Below are 19,740 nucleotides of genomic sequence, written 5' to 3'. Positions count from 1 at the left end.
AAATGCCCGAGGTAGATCTGGCTAATGGCATCTTAAAACACCTTTTCCTCTTTGTTCTTGGCCGGAGAATTGCTGGTGTTTTGTCTTTCCACATTGTCTATTTGGACTTCTTTATTCTTCTATATTGTCTCAGCAAGACAAGGGTGACTGTGAGTTAACTGCTCAGCAGGTCCCTTGCAGCCAGTGATGCGTTGCCACAAGCTTTTCCCTCTGCTAATGTCATGCTCCTTTGCCAGGAGGAATCAAAACTTTTATACTGGATGTTTTCTTGGATTGAAACCCACATGTGCTTCATCTCAAAGTCTCCATGTTGCAGCACCAGCATGCCCAGGGTGCATGATCCATTCACATTCCTTCCTTTGATGAGGTGGACCAGGGTTGGGATGTGTTCTCAGTGCTGTAAGGAGCATATTTTGCGCACTCTTACATAAGATTGCAGGAATGCAGAGCTCCTCAGGTCCGATAGCCAGGAGGTTTTGGTGAGCAAGGCCTTCTGCTGACTCTGGGTTTGGGGAAGTGATAGTGCTCACCAGGATTTCCTCACTCCTGCACACATCCTTGTTGTGCCAGGGGAGCAGACACAATTTGCATTGTGAAACACCCCCTCCAAAGCTCCACTGGCTTTCTTTGGGAGTAGCTCTCCAGTAAGGCACATGCCTTATATCTTTTGTTTTCTAACTGGAGCACAGTTGTGATTTTTTGGTCTCTCCAAGCATAAGGTTTGGTGTAGGGTACTGAGATGGGTGAGTGCAGGACTGACAAGATGTTTGGTAAGATCTTCTGGCCCATCAAGCCCTGTGATGCCTTTGACTGCACCCAGACCCAGCTGCCCTCAGCTGTGGCATGGGCTGCCCCCAGGACCCCAGCTTTTGGGGGGGCTGGATGTGCTGTATGTCAGAGTGTTGACGCACACCACTGACCACCTCTCTCCTTCTGCTTTCAGAGCTGGTGTACAACCTGGATATGGATGACATCTCTGCAAATAAGCAGCTTCTGAATCAGCAAAACAAAGACAGTGCTGCAGTCCCCAGCAGCGATCCTGGGAGTGCGGCCACCCACCCCAGTCCTGCTGCTGCCATTGCTCTGGTCCTCCTGTTGCTGTTGGGCCACCAGCCATGAGCAGTGCTGGTGGCATCACTCCGTGTTTCTCCATGCATTTTTTTAGTGAGGAAGATATTTGGAACCTATTCTGAAATATGCACATTTCCAAAAACAGGACAAATTACTTGAGTCAGTTTTTCAAGACTCTTCACAGAAAAAAAACCCAAACTAAAAAAGTGCTGGTTCATGGCAAACTAGTAAATATCTAACAGGGCTTTTTAAAGATAATCCTGTTTAATATAAGCAGATTCATATTAAATTGTGTTCCTCACAGTTTTTGGAGACACAGGTCTCCCTTGCTGTTAAGGTGAAGACTGTATTTCAAGTTGTTCGAACATACATGGGGTACAGAACACCTATGGCTTATGAAATACTCTGAGCAAATATCATACCCCTGATCCTAGTTAGCTTAATACAGATTTTTTCTGTAGTTCAAGTGGTTTTTGTACTTACTCCAAATTCGAGTCCCACCCCTGGGAATTTGGTCAGGACATAACAGATCATGTGAAGACAGAGGATGGAGAAGATCAGACACACGGCAGGAGGAAAAATGCTGTGGATGAGAAGTTGTCATGCACTGGGATTGTGGTGGAGATGTGCTCCCCTGGGCACAAAGCCCACTTGCATCATGACAAGTTGCAGGTGATTTTGCTGCTCACCTCCCAGCCAGGTCCTGAAGCTCTTCAGTGCAGGTGGCTGATCCCCACCAGCATCCTTGTGGCACATGCAACAGCCTGGTTTCATTCTTCAGAAGTGAAGCACCTCCTTTCCCACGGGAAACCTGCAAACACAGCTCCAGCCAAAGCACAGACAGCAGGGATGTACATGCTGTGCTTTGCAGGGTGAATAATGGCTGTCCAACGTGTTGTGCTACAAAAGGGAAAAAGAAAAGAATTTACAGGAGCCTCAGGCAGATGAGACTCTTACTCATGTGTTTCTTTGCATGTTCCTTTACGTAAGCTATTCTAAAATAAAGATTGGTTGCTCTATAAGTGGTGCCCTGGAAATAGCCTCCCATGTGTGTGAGACAATAGCCTGTGTTGTACTGGAGTGGGCAGCCTGGGAACACCAACTCTGCCCAGCTCAGGGCCACCAGGGAAAGACTTGGCTTGGTCTGACTAAATGGATGGGCTGGGTTTGGTTTGGTTTCTGGCCAAGATATTGCATATTTCTGTTTCAGATCTGCGTTTACTAGAGTGATTATATCCACAGTATCTTAAGCTGCAGCATGTGCACGTACGTGTGCATACACCCCCTCGCTCGCATGTGCATGCTTCAAATATTTGTGTGCATTAGGCCTCTTTTACGGCAGCTTTATGGTTCGGAGAAAGTAGATAGTCCCAAACCATGTAGCCAGATGGTTTGGAGAATGGAAACTTTACCCAGTTTCAATGGTGGGGCTGATCTGTCTGACTCTGATTTGAAGCCTTGGAATGGTGTGAAGTGCATTGGGTTTGTGGCAGAAGGAGAGATGATTGTTGCCCCACTCCTCAGCAGGGAGATGTTAACTCACAGTTCACCACTCCTGATGCAAAGGAACAGATCTGGGCTAACCCATGGCATGACCTGATGGTTAATTGTTGGAGACCAGGGTTTCAGAATCCTCATGTCCTATCCGCACCAGGGTGAGTGCTGGGGGTGTTTGGGCAGAGCTGGTGACATGCAGTATTCCTGTAAGGGCTGATTTTTTGCATCCATGCAGTGTGATGTGTTTTTGTATTTTACATGTTTTTGTATTTTATATTTTACATGTTCACAAACCAAACTGCAGTCCTCTCTGTCCCTTGGGACTGCGCTTTGACCCGTGGGTCAAAGGTGTCCTGGTGCATGGAGTGATGCAACAGAGAGCCAATGGTGGTGCTGCCAGAGGCATTTCTTCACCTTCCTGCTGCTCTGCTCTTGTTCTGGCCCAGCTCTTCGCATCGTCCCATCTCTGCATGCTGCAGCTGGCTGAGCCCATGAGCCTCTGCTCCACCAAAGGGAATATTTTATTAGCGCCACTTGAATTTCCATCGCTTCTTCCCTTCTGATCATGTCCCTTTCATCCCCCAGGAGCACTGGGAGTGGAAATGGGCTGCTGGGTTTTTTCAGAGATGATGTGCTGCCTCTGCCTCACCAGGTATCCCTGGTACCAGTGCAGGGACATCATCTCCTCTAATATTATGTGAAAAATATTCTGTGTGCTGCTGCTTCCTTAGATAAGCAGCAGGATGGGAGGGTGGCAGCAGTTTTTCGGTACAAGTCCAGTGTGTTTTCTCTCTGAGGAGCTGGTGTGGGCTGTGCTTTGCTGTGTCTCACAAAGCCTGATGGGTTCTCCCATTTGCATCACCACAGTGCGATGCTGATGTGTCTCAGCAGAAGACCCCTCTGAGGCACACTGAGCCTGGTTTCCCTTTGCTGTTTAGCAAAGCTATGCTTGCTGGAGACTTTGTTATGATCAGAGATCACAAAAAAACAGGCTTTGAGCCCACTACCTGCCAAGTTTATCAAATAATGGATTATAACTTGAAAAAGCAGCTATTGAATTTTCCCCTGCATTGGGTTGGTGCACATGTTTTAACAGGGGGCTTTGCAAGGAATGCCCTGGCCACTGAGGTGGAATAAAGCTGGTGTTCAGTTTTGGGCAGTGTTCCATTTCCAGGTCATGAGAAATAAGGAATAATTTTTCCCTGTTTGTTTCTCTTCACCAACTCTGTGTACTGCCTTGCCATGGGACAGGGCCCCTCCATCAGGAGATGGGCACTGTCACCTCCCCTCTGCGTGTGTACCTGGAACTCCAAACCTTGTCCCAGGGCATGCAGGTTTAACTGCTAATACACAGTTGAGATTATTTCAAATTTTATCATTATTGATATTATTATATATTATTAATGAGTATACATATAATATATATGATAATATGTTTATATGAGTTCAAGGAGGAGGGGGACTTAAGCTGCTGGCAGGTGCCAGGGCTGCAGCTCAGCTGTGCACACAGCACCATGATAACAGTGATGTGACTTCAGCACCAGTGGTGGCCACTTCTGGCCAGCAAAGTGTGTCACCAGAGTAAATACCTGGGTTTTTAGCTGAATAGAGGAGTTTATGGTATGAAGGTGCTTCTGGGAAAAAAACCCAAACAGTGGAAAAACTCCTTTTCAGATAATTTTTAGCTCTGTGATAAAACCCAGGGCCAGTTCTGAGCTGTCGCTGATTCCAGTCCCTGAGTCTCCCTGTGCAGAGTCATGGACTCCTTGGTGCAGCTGCCAGCACCGTGTCCCAGTGGTGCCTCGTGAGCTTGGCACCTTGTGCTGGCACCAAATAAAGGCCTGGCAACCTTGGGAATGTTTCCCATCTCAGGTGGTTGAGCCCTCACTCCTGCCAGTTAATGCTTCCTGGCCAGTTCTGCAGCTCCTTTAAGCTCCACTGGCAGCAGTGGGATGGCAGGAGCCTGCTGGCCCCATGCATATCCCACATGTGGGCAGGAATGAGCAGCATCACCCCTCATGTAAAGGCACTGCATTCCCTGGAGGGGTTTGCAAGCCGCCTGAAAAAGGTGATGAAGCCGACACCTTTCCCTGTGTCTGAGGGTGGTGATGAGATGCAAACATGTGCTTAGCATGTGTAATGTATTTCTGCACTAACCACACATCAAATTATAATTTAAAGCCAAAATATTATTGTTGGATGGGAAGTTCCAGTTCATTAATCAATTGACTGATAGTTTAGTGCTGGAATGGTAAAATCTAACTCACTGAACAGCTGCTAGAAACAGCTGGTGCTTACGGCTCATGCTGTTTGGGGAAGTGAAACCTAGAGTGTCTCGGTTTTGTTTTTCAGGGAGCTTTTCAGAATTCTTCATTCATCTCCATGAGCTTTGCCCTCAAGCTTTCTGGAGCATGGGCCTAACAGGGTTCCAGGACTGGATTCACTGGGGCTTCCAAATGAAACCAAATGTCCCTTGCATGGAGGATGCAGAGAGCACCAGCCATGCCTGCAAACCTGGCAGCTGGACATGGGGATGTTCCTGTGGGTCTGCAGAAGGGGGACACATGTAATCCTGTGCTATCAGGTATTTTGATTTGGTTTTGAGTCAAAACCAGTGCATGCTGAGCTATGGGCACAGCAAGGGAGATGCCACCAACCAAAAGGGCAGTTTCCAGCTGCTTCCCAGCCTTGGAGGGTGCTCGGCTGGTGCACAGCTCAGGATCCTGGTGGGGTGGCATGCTGGGGACTGCTGTGCTGAGAGGGAGGAGGTGACTGTCTTATACTTCCTCCTGCTCTGCTTTGTTGGCAGCTGCTGGTCCATGTTGAGATGGATGGGAGGCAGTGGTGGTGGGCAAGAGGCACCAAGGGAGCAGAGAGACGAGCAGGTTGCAGCAGGGACCATATACGGGGTGTTGCATCAGTCTCTAAAGTAAAATATATGAAACCACACAAAGACTCAAAATGTTCCAAACAGCCAGGTGTGCTGCTGAGACACCTCCTTCCCATGTTGGAGCACATAGCTCAGTGGTGGGACTGGCCATGGCCAAGTCCACTGGACGAGTCATGACCTGCAGGCTCTCCAGCTCACCTAAGCTAAAGCAGCCCAGAAATATCCTTTGGTTCCCGAACACTGGGGTCCCTTGGTGGGATTTTCCTTGACCTTTCCAGCAGCACTAGAGCTTAATAATTGACAAGTGCCACTAAAGCTTTACCAGATCACACATCACACCGCCTAGAAGCAGATGTCTGTTCCCAGAAACCCAGGGATTTTTCAGTTTGAGCCCCATAGCTGGGGGTGACTCAGCTGAGCACCAGTAAAATCACAAATCCTCCCAGTATTTTATTTGTTCCCTTAGCAAGGAGTTAGGTATGCAGGTACTAGGGTGTTGGGGTGGCTCAGCCTGCTCTCGGGCTGAAACCATCAAATGTCAGTCACCAGAAGAGATCACTGAGGTCTAGGTTACCTCCCCGTGGGTGGCTCCCAATCCTAAATTACCTCCCCCTGTTCCAGAAAGTTCTCCCTTTTTTAGTTATTAATTGGTTCCCTGTTATGACTCCTGCCTCCCTGTTTTCCCCATTTGTTCTGAAAAATTGTATCCTCCCCTCTGCTTGTACCCCATTGGTTGTTTTCTCTTTCCCTGCCTTACTCCACCCCCCCATAAAGGGGGCTAGCCCGCGTCTCCTCGGGGCTTTTGCTGGTCCCTGGTCCCTCCTGCAGATAAACCTATTGGAACTCACACCAGAAGCCCCTCCCGCCTTCTTTGCCTCCGGGCAAACGCCGGCCTGATCATCGGCTGCCCGACGTGCTTCCTCTGAGGAATGGGGTGAAACTATGACATTGGAGGATGCTTGCTGGTCCTTAGTGTGGGAATTTGGGTTTTCTCTTAGAGACATGGTGAAGGTCCCAATATGAAGAGAAAGAGTGGATTTTGTCCAGCTCCAGCCTATGTCTTGCTCATGGGAGACCTCCCTAAGAAGTAAAAGTGGGGGAAAATAGCAACCCAAACCCACAACCAACCCCCTAAACAAACTTGTCAAAATGTTACTAAGGGCATTCCCTGGAGATAAGGTAACTGAAATTTTGGCGTAGGAAGATGAAGCACTGTGGCATGTTTATACAGTCAGCAAATTTACTGCCTTCCCAAAAAAAAGCCCAGAAAAGCACTGAGCATTAGTCAAATATAGTTTATTTTACCAAACATTGTATCCTTTTGAAAATAACCATCTTGGTGGTGTTTTGCTGAGAGTGTGCTAGGGTGTGAAGTACACAGCTGTACCTCGGGGCTGCAAAGTGACACATCCCATAGTTCTTCCTCATGCATAACGCCATTGCCTCCAAAGCTGTTGTGTCCTGGTGAGGCTCCCCGTGAACCATATGCCAGCACTGCAGCACAAAAGGCTTGGAGAGGGAAAAAAACCATCCTTGCTTGTGTGGGGTTTTTCCTCCTGGGTGCCATGTGGTGGGGTGGGAGCTGTGCTGGTACCCAAGAACACTTTGTGGGGAAGGGAAGGCCCCAACGAGAGATTATCCAGCATTATTTCAGATGCTCCTTAGTGGCCACAGAGACAACAAAAATTTCTTCCAAGTGATCCAGCGCATTACCAGTATTGAAAGCCAGATTTTTCATAGCAGAAGTACAGATTTAGCCTCAACCTCCCAGTTTACTTGCTGTCTTCTCCCTTGTAGGAGCCCAGCAGAAACCTCAGCAACTTCTTGCAATGAGTTAACATATTTAGGGATCTCTGCCATTTGTTTTTGTTTGCTTTCACTGTCTTCTCTGTTATTATTATTTCAGTGTGCAAAGATGCTGCACATCCAGAAAGGAAATCAGTGCTGGATCCAACCAGCACAACCACCCTTTGCATCCAGCTCTCTGCAGGCAAATCATTAGAAAGAAGCGGAAAGCCCGCCTGTAGCAGCCTGTATCCCTTCCGTGTCATATTACCATCCACCATGTTAGCAAATAGGAAAATAAACATGGGCTTGATAGCAAAGCAAGAGGCTGTTTAATTACAGATGTGAAGAAGAATGACGTTTGTGTACATTCCACCCAGAAGTGGATTAAAGTGGTGACCTTTCCTGTGGTGTGAAATGGGTTTGTTGTGGAGCGTGGGCATCTTGTGTTGCTTCAAGATCTGCCAGACATTTCGTTGCCCCTGTTGTTTATGTTTAACATTGGATGATGTCTCTTGAATCTGAATCTCAGCAGCTGACAGCATTTTCTGAGAACTTGTCATCTGGACTCCATCTAGCAAAATTCCTGGTATTGGGTGTATTTGTTCCCATTTGATGGAAAAACAAAGTTTTATGGAAAAAAAAAAAGTAAAGGGAGAACGGTAGCATTAGTGACTCATGATGTTGAGCTGAAATTTATGGAACGATCCAGGATTTGGCCCAGGGTGCCAGACCTGTGGTGTAAGTTACCGCTATTGCCTGTCACTGTGTGTGGGATAAACATCTGAATGTGGTAACCAGCACAGATATTTGCCATGGCAGTGCCACAGAGGCATCACGGATGGCTTTGCTGTGCTCAGCCTCCTGTGACCATGTCAGAGGAGGGGGATACTATTTCCAGCCCACCAAAATACCAGTATCTTGCTTTCTTGAATCATTCTAGCAGGGCCCTTGCTCCAGATTCTTGACTGTTCTGCTCCTGACAAGGATGATAGAACAGAGGGGCAAGGGAAGGGGATATTTTCCACTGGTGTCACCAGCCTTGGTGGTGTGAGACCCCCTGCAAAGGATCAGCTCACCATCTTGCTGGTGCTGCAAGCCCAGCCTGGGCACTGCCACCTGAGTGGCCATGGAAGCCCTTGCCAGTGCTTCCAGCAAGTGCTGGTGGCTCAAAGGGCCAGGATGGGCATCATGGGGCAGGGAGATGCTGTCTTGTGGAGGCGTAAAGGCACTAATTGGCCTGGTAAATTGCAGGGAGGGTCAGATCAGGCCTGTGGGGTGACACTGGTTTGTTAATGAAGGACCGATGGCAGCAAGGGGGCTGCTCTGTGCCTGTCACCAGCAGCTCTTTCCTTAATTGCTGCCTCTTCACAAGGCACAGCTCTGAAAGGATCCAGGGCACTGCTGCCCAGAGCTCCCACCAGCCAGCCTGCCTAGGTTTGTGGAACCAGGGGGTGTTTTCCTCTAAGCTGGATGCATATCAGTGCCCAAGGCTGGGGTACAGGGCAGCCCTGTCTTCATTCCCCATGGCGCTGGGGTGAGGGGCAATAGCAGCTGTGTGGGCTCCAATTTTTGCCCTTTCACTACCTTGAGATGCTGCCACACAGAGCAAGGGATACCGACACCTGGGCTAGGAAATGGTGACCCGCTTTTCAAGCCATGGCAGAGGTAACACCTTTTTGAGAGTCACAGTGGGGAGGAAAGCCATGCCACCAGGCTCTGCTCTGGCCTGGGAGGATGCTGCTGGTGGTTTGACCAGTCCAGAGGTCCATAACAAAAAGCTGCTTTGGGAGGGAGAAAATTCATTAACATAACAGGGATTGCCTTAAAGCTGGAGGTGATCCAGCAGAAAGACTGAACAGGGAAATGAGCCTGGCTGCGTGGGGTGGCTGTGTCACACAGCTTGGAGACAAATGTTTAGCAGCAGCCTATCTGCTGGTGAAAGAATAACTAGAGATATGGGTCTTGCACCTTTTAAACACTCCAAGTCTGCAGACTGCAAACATGGAGATGGGATTTGCATGCTGCTTTATTTAGTATTGTAAAAACTGTGCTACATTTATGGAAACCACCCTGCAGACACCAAATGTGGGACCGCAACAAGAAAGTTTTTTAAAAAATGTAAAAAAGAGCACAAAAGTGGAGAAAACCTCTCATCATCAGTGTCCCAGCTCCAGCTCTGTGGCAATGCTCAAGGGGAAGCTATTGCTTCCCCTCACACTGTTGCTGCATCATAAGGCTGAAGGGTTTCACAACTAATAATTTATGTCTTTTCCAGGACAGACAAGAAGCTCACTGAAGTTGGGGACTAAATCATCCCCCTGCAGGGCCGCTGCTTAGAGGGGTGCAGGTGACAGGCACAGGGGGGAATGGCAGCAGCTGCTGTAGGTGGCATGAGCCAAAGTCTCCAATTTGGGGGGACAAACAAGGGATGATGGAGAGGCTGGAGCACTGGGAGGTCTCAGCACAGAGTGCAGGTAGGGTGAGAGCACCAAGGGAAGGAGGGGACCCCCAACTGCTCTGTGTGTGGCTGTTGGATGGTCTTGGTGTCACCTCCCTCTGCAGAGACCTCCACAACATTCACTCATTCCTAAGGGGGAAAAGAGTCCTTGTATGTGAGGGCATGATAATAATGACCATAATAATACTAACAATAACAACAACAACCACTGCTCTGTGCAGTTTCCATGCTTCTTGCCTGAAACTTCTTTTTTACAGCCTTCGAAGAGTGATCATTTTAAGCAAGATATAGACAAATCATTTAATTATTTTTAAGGAGACTGATTGATCCCACTGCCTGATGGGCTGCTGTACTCCACCTCTGGCGACTGTCTGGCAGAAGCTCCTGGTCATTGCGGTCTTGACCTGTTAATCCAATCTCTAAAGGAGTAACTCAAGGTCCTGATGTTCCTGTCTGCTGACTGTGGGATACGTGGATTCCCCTTTTACCACCTCTTTTACACAGCCTCACATGGCATTTTGGTTAATGTTCTGCTCTTGATCTTGTTTCTGACAGCATGGGATGGGTGTGTGGATGGTTTGCAGGGCTGTCAGGAGAGCCTGGATGGGCTCTGGGCTGCTGGAGAGGGACTTGCTCCTGAGCCCCTCACTTGTTCCTGTTAACACTGTGAAACCCAAGGGAAGAGCTGGCTGCACGAGCAGGGACAGCCATGGCTCAGGCAATGAAATCACTGCTACCAGAGGTGCAAAGGAAGGTCAGAGCAAGCCATGCCCAGAGTGTTTTTCAGAGGGTGTCTGGAGCATGCAGGAGGGATGAAGAAGGAATGTCAGTCTCTGCATGTCAATCCAGCCAAACCTGCTCTGCCTCTTTTAAGGGATCTCCACCAATGCTACCTGTCCCTGGGTAGTGTTTGGCCAAGGGATTTGTGCAGTCTGTGGTGCTCCATTCCAAAACAGTCATGGTTAGACAAAGTGTTAAATAAAACATAATTTGCTTGGTGTTCCCAAGTGTGATGAGCCCTGAGGTGCTCACAAAGTGGAAAGGTGCTGATGCTTCACCTCCTGTCATGGTCCCATGCTCTTTTTCTCCTCAGCCTCTTCTCTTCCATGGAGTCCTGGGCAGGTACATGCCAACACTGATGTCCAGGGTAATTAAACCCTTTGTTTTTATATTTTTTCCACTTGAAAGTGTCCCTCTGAGAGAGGCCAGATGCTCCTGCTTTTGAAGCATACTTCTGCTGGGGGCTGAGAACATCCGCTACCCCAGCACTGCTATAACAGGGGCACCTTTCTGCACAACCCACCTCCAGCAAGACACAGACTGAGGCTGCACCATGCCCGAGCAAAGGAGGAGCCCATTCTGCACCAGGTCCTTCAGTTGAGATGTGGCTTAGGTGACTTAGGAGCATGTCTGTGTCTCTGGGACATGTGTGCTGGCTAACAGGCTCTGGGGAAAAAACACCCATAGGAGCTGGTGTCATTGTAAATGTCACAGCATTGTCATCCCAGCAGTGTGGGAGCTGGTGAATGAGCCAGGCCTGCCTTAGAAACCAAATTAAATTTAAAAGAATTTTTAAATTAAGAAATAATTAATTTGGATTTCCCTTTCTGCCATCTGTTTTTGCATGATTTGGGTGTGATTTTTCAGTTTTCCCACTGCAGCCGTGGGACTTGGGGAAAAAAAAAACTTCTTTAAAGAGCTGAGACAACAATTTCAAGCACTTACATTAAATATTGTGAAACCTAAATTGCAGGAGCTCAGCATTACTTATGGTTACTTTCAGGCAGACCCATGTCACAGAAGAGCAGGCACACGGCTACCTGGTGCTTCACTTTCTCAACCGAAACAGAGATGTGAGTCACAAGGAAATTTTCCACAGGGAACATTTTTTTGTCCATTAATAGCAAAGACTGCTGAATGGTTTTTTTCCTCCTTGTACAAGAGCCTGTGGTGAGCATCTGCACCACGGGATCCACAAGAGCTGGTTGTTTTGGAGGGAAACAGGGTGGGGAGCATGCTGCAAGGAGGAGAGATAGTGATTTTGCACAGAGGCGGTTTTGGAAGTGAGGCCTGAGCATGGCACAGAGGGGACATCCCTGGAGCTGCTCTTTCAGACCAAGATGGAGCCAAGAGAGTGCAAACTGTGGACATAATAGCCAGCAGGATGCCAGGCCCTCCAGTGAAGGGCTCTGCAGAGGGTATTTTGCACACCCTTCACCTCCTCCAAGACACCTTTTTCCAGAGGAAGGAGATGTGGGGCTGTGCTCAGCCCTGTACTGGTCATCTCGGGAGATTCCCAGCCTGTGCACCTGAGCATGGTTCCCACGTGGGCTGTGGGAAGCCAAATAAGGTATCAAGAAAAATCCTTTCTTCATCTTATTTTTTTGCTTTGTCCCTCTCTTAATTCTTCACCCATTCTGCCCTGGATGCGTCTAAAGGCCCTGGGTGCTCCCAACCTGCCCGCTGTATTTCCAGGGGAAGGCATGGTATGGGCAGCCTTGCCACACATCACAGGGAGAGTGGTGCTCCTGCTGTCCACATCCCATGTGGGGCACACTCCCAGCCGGGACCACCCACACCACCCCGCACATCAATCAGCCCTGGCTGAATCTCGCCACTGGCCACCTCTCTGACCCCACTATCTCCCTCCTGTTCCCTTGGGATTCAAGTGCAAATGCCTTGGGCCGTGGGCTGTACAGCCCCTAGTCCCGGCCTCAGCCCTCGATGTCTGCCCGGGCTGATGTGGGATCTTCCTCCAGCTGCGAGACCACGGTGTCCTGGCTGATTTACAGCAGGAAACATTGATCTGCAGGGTAACCAATGGCTGATTTTTTTTAATCCTTTTTTTCTTTCTTCCCTCCTGAACAGCTGTTGTAATAAAACGACTTCCATTTTTTTCTCCCTGCTTTCTCCCCAGTCTATGCCCAAACCACACTATCGGTTAAAAATATCATCTGTGAGAAGAAAAGGCAAATGAATGAGCACATCAAAGCCAGCAGCCTGGAGCTGTTGGGTTGGGATAAGAAATAGGGCTAGGCTTTGGGTCCATTATCTTGCTGATATCTAATGCCACTGCTTCAGAGTGTGAGAATGGAGCCTTTTTTTTCCTCAGCTGAGCATACTGGCCCTGCTGGTGTTTGGGAGCACAAAGGCCACCATCCACCCCAGCTCTCAAGACAGACCATTGACATGTTGCTCTCAGATTTCATTCCTGAAAATCTGGAACTTTATGCTGAACAAATAACATGATCTTTTTCCTTCATCTGGAAAGGATAAAAACAATTGCTGGCACTTTGAACCGATCATTCTTTCTTTTCCTCCCTCCTCCCTCCCGCTTTCCTTGCAAGCCCCAGACTCACTACCCGCAAGTCACAACTTGCATATTTTCATTTGAAAACTTTAAACCATGGGGGGTGAGGGGCAAGAATGGAGGGGAATGAAAAAAGAAGATTAAAAAAAAGGATTTAAAGCAGCAATGATATAACCATGAATATCCAGCAGCCAGTGTGCTGCCCCAGCCCTGCTGGACAAGGAGGATGGAGCCAAAGGCAAGGGGTGTGCATCCCTGCTGTGGAGTGGATGGTGCTTAATCCATTTAGGGGCTGGGATGGTGAGGAGGGTTGTACCCTCTGACGGGCATTGAACCTGGGAGGGGGACAGGAGCTGTGATCACTTTGGTCCAAGGCGGCAAAGTCTCGTGAGTCCTCCAAGCAGCAGGACTTGAGCCAACATTCATCCTGCATCTAGTTCTCCCAGCTTGCTCCTTCATGGGTTTTTGCTTCCAGCAGTGCACTGTTGGGAAGAGGAACCACATCAGCCTTTCCAGCCAGGAGATCCAGAGGGTGAGCAGTGTGTGCTGCCAGTACCTTCTGCCTGCAGCAGTGGATGTTTTAAGCAGGTTTTGTTTACTTCCACCTGTGTAAGCATACACATTTTCCACTCTGTGTTTATGAATTCTTTTGAAATAGCCTATAAACAGAATTAAAAGAGTGCCTGAGGGTAAAAAAAAAAAGTTTAATCTTTTTTTTTTTTTAAATATATCATTATTTTACTGGTACTGAAGCCAGGTCATGTCCCACTCAGAGCTGGTGCTCCGTCTGTTCTCCTTTGACCTGTTTTGCCTTCTGCATCGCAGGCATTAAAGGGGTTGGCCACTTCTGCTCCCCTCTGCTAACAAAAACCTCAAAGGCAGTGACACGCATCCCAGCTGGAAGGAGGCAGATGTCTACAAACCAAGTGCTTGCTGGACTGCTGCCCAGGTGGAAGTGCTTTGAGGGTAATGAAAGACCCCAGATGAAGTGCTGGTTGCAGTAATTAGGACTTCTGGAGCTCCCCCTGGTAAGCTCACACTGATCTCCCCAAGTTCTCAAAATCAACTCTGACCTCTCTGCTGGCCATCACAGTGCAGCTCTATCCCCGGAGAAGCACAGCTTGGCCTGGAGCATGGAAACCAGCACTGCTGGTGGAAACCAGCTGCCTGCCCACAGGCATGAGTGGTGATGCCCAGCATCAGAGGGGACTGGGACGGCCTTGCTGACAACTGTGGAGCAACCGGCTCCCTCCTCCTGGCTCTGCTCCACAGTGTTTTAGCTGGCATGAGGGAGTTCAGGTGATATGTAGCTATTACTCATTTTTAAGTAGTGCCAACTGGCTGGGTTATCTGCTGCTCTGAACATCCCTCTCCCTCTCTCTCTCCTTTCCGTGTTGGAGAGTATTTCCTGCTGCTCTGGATAGTGCTTGGGATTGTTCCCTCTGCTCCAGGTCTGCAGGGACTGAGGCCATCGAGCTGGTGGGGCCACCAACAGCAACAGAGGGCCATCTCCAGCCATGCCATGCTGTCCCGGCCACATGTGCCAAGAGCTTTGGGCTCTGCCGATAGCAGGATATGTTTTCTCCACGTACAGGAGATAGGAGGAAAAAGATAGCCAGCTTGAATTGTGGCCAGGAAGGTTTAGATTAGCCATTAAGAAATGCTTTTGTGCAACAAAATACCGAATCAGTAGCTGGGACAGACTGTGCAGTCTTGATTGAGGAGAGATTTTGAGAACAGACAGGGAGAGGACAGCTTGACGTCAGTTTTGCTGGGCCAGGGAGGAAGGCATCCGGCGTCTGATGCTTTTTCCAGTCCTAATCTCTGCAGCTCCAGGGTTTTGTGACCCCCTCCAGATAGGTGATGAGCTTATCTGTGGACCAGTAGGCTGCACATTCTGGAGTGTGTGGGCTGGCCATGCCACTGCTCACAGCACCCACAAACCATGCTCTGCCCCTGCCCTGCCCTGTCCCAGGCTGGCACCAGCATTGAACCAACTCTTAGGAGTGGATTAAAAGCAAAAAAAAATCAGCCCAGGCAGTGATACCTTCTGCAAATATAGTCCAGAATGTCGAAGGGAAGGCTGAGCAGGGGATTGCTCCTTGGAAGGGATGAAAATACAAGAATGAGTTGTGGGCTTGTTTCCTCTGTCATCCTTGAATTGTGCTATTCATCTTCTCCTCTGCCCTGCAACCACTGCTCCCTCTCAACCCCCCTGCCTCAAGCAGTCCCCATTCCAGCCCCACTTCATGGCCATAGGAAGATTATGTGAGTGCGGATGGAGAATTAAATGTCACGACTATCATCACACTGAGAAAGGCCTGGGTGAAGCAGATGCAGGGTCCCATCTCACCTCCCACCCCTCCTCAGTGGCAGCCATATGTAAGGCCACCTGGGGAAGGGAGGATGGGGACATGTCCCCAGGAATGCTGTGCTGTAGAAGACATGCAGGTGAGTCAGCATGGATCTGGGATGCCAACCTAGCTGCCAGCACTGATCTGTGTGATGCCACTGGGGAGACGCAGCCTGGGGACCCTCTTTGCACCCTCAGATGGGGGATTGAGGAGAAGAAGAAGCCATGGCCAGAGCTGGAGCAATGGTGACTGACGTTCACTTCCCAGGAGTCCGTTGGGGAATATTTTTATCCTCTGGGTGTGAGTGTGCTACACGTCAGAGCCATCTGCCACACAGTCACTTTTGGGAGAGCTAGGAAGTGCAGGCATGAAAATCTGTGAAAGTGAGTGCATCCCCGTGCCCTTCAAAGCTGTGTGTCACCAGGTCTCCTCCCTGTGGTGCCTGGGGACAGAGCTGGGATGACTTCTTGTCCTTCTGGGGAAAGAGACAAACTCTTGCATTCCCTAAAATGGAGATGGTCTTGAGCTCTGCAGAGCAAGCCCAGTGCACTGCAAGCTGGTTCAGACATGGGAAGCTGAGCGACACTCTGGCAGTGGCCTCACTGCATGGCCGGCCTGATCCCCCCTGTCCTTTCAGAATCTTCCCATCTTGCTTCAGTGTGCACAGTGCCTCGCACCCAGCTGGCATCAGCCCATCTGCAGAAAGCAGCAAGGAGCTAACCCAAGCTAATCCTTGTCCCAGAGTGGAGCAGTTACTGCAGGAGTTTTTGTTCTTCTGTATAGGGTGAAGTAGCCTTCAGATAAAAATAAGTGATAAAAATAAATAGAGACATCAGCCCACACCAAAACACTGGATGTGCTCGCCCTAAAATATCAGGCTGTTGACATTCAGAAACCAGATTCCGACCATCATTTTGCAACTAGCAGGATCCCCCATCTTCATGACAGATGTCCTGGATTAAACACCCCTGAATTTGTGGTATCTGGGGTTTTATCAAAGGAGACTGTTTCCTCTTGAGCATCCCTCATTCCAGCCCAGCTGCTCTGCCACAGGAACATGCCTGGTTTGGGTTTACAGTGAGCCATCTACTGCTGATGATCTGGAGCTGGGAAGACATGTTTGTCCAGTTCCCTTTCAACACTTTCTAACCTCCTTGTGGCCCAGACTTTCCTACCAGAGTGTAGGATTTAATCATCCTTAATGATAGCCAGGCCAAGGATAGCCTTCAGCCAGGTTTTCCTAAACAGCTACATCTGAAATCTTTATCCAAGTACAACCCCCCAGTAAATTCCCTGACAAATGACTGGAAACACTGCAGGGTTGTGGCAGACCTATGGCCAGGACCAGAATTAAATCAGACCCAAAGCTTAAGCCCTCATAGAATTCCAGAGGGATTTTTGGATGTAACTGGTGCCACAGCTGGGCTTGGTATTCCTCTCTGCTCCCAATATTTGCCCATGCTAGAGGGCTGCTCCACTCCCGCCAACTTGAAGTTACAATTGATCCCAGGAATCCTGTGCAGCTGGCAATTATTTGTATCAATTTTCAGTGTAAGCCAGTACACTGCTGATAGGAACTCGGTTGATACCAATAAGATTTATCATGATTTAACTACACCCCCATGGAGAGTTTGTGCTGATTCCTTTAGAGTGGATTCAAAGTGGTTTTAATTAAACAAACATAACTTTGCTGTGTGGATGAAGGCTTGGGCAGGAGCAGTGTGGCTGGACGTCTGAGCTGGACAGGAGAGGCAGCACATGGGAGGAAGGTGAAAAGCAACTGGAGACACGTCTTCTCTGGCTTCTCCTTCCCTGCCTTTCCTTCTCTCTGAAAAGCTGGCAGGGCTGCAACTTTTCCACTGAATGAGATGACGGAAATTTGAAATGCCAAGTCGTACAAGGTCCATGGCATATGCTGGAAGAGGCGCTGTGCAGACGCAATGTGGGTGATGTCACCCACATTGTTTCCGTCTCCTGTGCTGGCACCAGCGATGGTTGTGCCAGCAGTTCCTCGCTGCAGCTGGCTGTGCCCAGCCTGGGGTACCTGCACGGGTGATAGGCACACGTTGGGATCCCCCGAAATAAGAGAGGAGACTCACAGCTGAGTGTGAGCAGGTAGAAACGAAACAGCTTTGAAAGCCATGCAGGCAGCACTCTGCCAGGTAGGGGAGATGGGGACATGAGCCCCAGAATCGAGGAGCAGCCTGTGTCACCACAGCAGGCCTTGAGATAGGGCTGGAAAAGAAACACAGAGTGTGGGGGCAGAAATACTAATGGAGGGAAAAGAGTTTTGGGGAACATATGAAGTCAGAAGTTTTCAGTCTTTTCAAAACTAAACCATGAGTTTTTCCCTCCGTTTTTCTCCATCTTTTTCTCCTGGGAAAGGGAGAAAAGTGGAAAAGGGAAATCGCTCAAGTGGTTTTGGGTGAGGGGGCTGGGGAGGGTCTGCCAGATGTGCAAAAATGCTGGAGAAAGCAAAAACCTCAGAGAAAAAAATTCTCTTTTGAGAGAGGCTACTTTTCCATTCCTTAAAAAAGATAAAAAAGAAAAAAAATAAAAAGAGTTTTTAATGAAATTTTTCAGGCAGTTCCATTGTTTTGCTTCAGCCTTTGATTTAACTACTTGAGCAAGTATTTGACAAAACCCTCCGTGTTTTTCAGGAGGTTTTTTAAATCCCACTGAGGTATGGGATTATGAGAAACAACAAATGGCAAGCTGTCTCTAACCCCACAGACTTTCTCACTCTCGTTTTCTCTCTCACACTAGAATAAAAAATGCAGTGCTCCCTGCTGGGTTCTCTTTAAAATTCACATTGTCTCTTCAAATAAAGGCTGGGAGGGTGAGGTAGTGCTTTGAAAACCAGAACTCAGTCATACATTGCAGGGCCAGATCCTAGAGGATTATTCTCTCTCAGGACACTTTATAACTTCATGAGAACTTCTGGCCTGGCTTGTCTCACCAGCTTAGTGTGAGTGGCCTCAGAGGATGGCAGGGTGACTGAGATCCCTATACTCTTTTCCATCAGGATGGCTGATGGAGACTCTTTAAACTATGATAAAGCAAATTCCATTGTTTTTTCACCCTGGGAATGGTGGGGCCCATTTTCTGTGCAGCCAGGGGATGCTCCCTGCATCCATACAGAGGGAAGCCCTGCTGCAGCATGAGCCTCTCCACTGTGCCTGGTGCAGGGCGGGCTGTGGTAATGTGGTTTTCCCCTGCTTTTGGTGTGATTTGTGACTGCAGCAGCCTGTGCTGCCCCAAGGCTGTGGTGAGCTGCCAGCATCGCCACTGGAAAGCTCAGAGCTGGATGAGCATCTTGTTCCCTGGAGAAGTGCCTGGCAGGACAGCATGGATGTGCTTTACTTTCACAGGGGAAATAAATACAGGGGCTTTTCCTCCTGACCCACCTGGACTTTTGGTAGCAAAAGCTTGGGAGCAAGCAGGTGAAGCTGGCAAGTTCCTTTGCTGTTGTTTCAGCCTTTCCTTCCTCATTGTGGTAATAAGAGAAATGAAGCTCACAGAGGAGCATTGTATTGTAAACTGCTGCACATTTCTTTTTCTTAAATGATGCTATCACCGGGCCATTAGGCTGTCCTGGGACAAATGGATCTGTGCACAGACACAGCCCTGAGCACAGACACATGGACACTGCAGCAGGACAGAACTCCCCGTGCAGCACCTGCATGACCTCACCATGCCAGACAGGGAGCAAGGGTTGAACAGACCCTCTGAATGACATTGCAGCCTCGTGAAATAATGACGGTGCCTATCATTCTTGTAGAACTATGTCTGTAATTTTTTAGTAAACAGAAGCAAAGAACAACTGTTGTACTCTGGTCTGAGGGTTCAAGGATTCAGCAGGGCTTGTTTACATCTATGCATGTGTCTGTGTCCTGGGCTGGGGTATGAAGGAGAGTGGCTGGAGCACCTTGGTGTAAGTGTTCCTGAGGCCTTTGCCCTGCTAAACTCTTGAAAACAGAAGATTGGTGGAAAAATGTCGGTTTTGGTAAGTCTTTCATGCACATAGTTCAGACCTGTCACAGCGATGTCAAAATTCATCAGCGTAGTGAACCTATTAAACCTGGGGCAGAGCTGAACCATCTACAGCTCCGGTTCCGGAGGCACAGCCAAGCCAGCCCTTCAGGCCGTTCCGGGGAATCTCTTGCGGCACTTCGGAGCTGCCGTGAGTGGGAGCGTGGATGCCAGGTGGGAACTCCTCAGGCCGAGCGATGCCCGGCCCCGGCTCCGGGCGGGGGGTGCTCGGGGTGCCCGTGCCGGGGGCAGAGGCGGGGCTCTCCGCGGGAGGGAGCGCCCGCGCGGGGTCGGCCGCGCGGGCAACCCCGGGCTCCGCTCCGCCTCGCTGGGCGGGCGG

The 19,740-nt window shown here is 49.2% G+C and overlaps 1 protein-coding gene across 5 annotated transcripts in view; it reads left to right on the top strand.

Annotated features, from left to right (window-relative positions):
• Nucleotides 1-19,740, top strand: part of GPC4 (glypican 4) — a 233,684-nt gene that overhangs the window by 146,755 nt on the left and 67,189 nt on the right. Inside the window, exon 8 of one of the 5 annotated variants that reach the window (XM_042029145.1) lies at nucleotides 944-2,093. The exons of the other annotated variants lie outside the window; for them this stretch is intronic. Coding sequence (XP_041885079.1) covers nucleotides 944-1,119 — 176 coding nt within the window. The 3' untranslated portion in view covers nucleotides 1,120-2,093. Of the gene's footprint in view, nucleotides 1-943; nucleotides 2,094-19,740 lie in introns of those variants that run through there. 5 annotated transcript variants of the gene reach the window in all.

The sequence above is a fragment of the Corvus kubaryi genome, unplaced genomic scaffold, assembly GCF_017639235.1.
Source record: "Corvus kubaryi isolate FWS band 111438036 unplaced genomic scaffold, C.kubaryi_AGA036_p1.0 37322, whole genome shotgun sequence".
NCBI lineage: Eukaryota > Metazoa > Chordata > Aves > Passeriformes > Corvidae > Corvus > Corvus kubaryi.
Note: the sequence above shows the minus strand (reverse complement) of the source record. Positions and strands in the feature narration are given on the sequence as shown.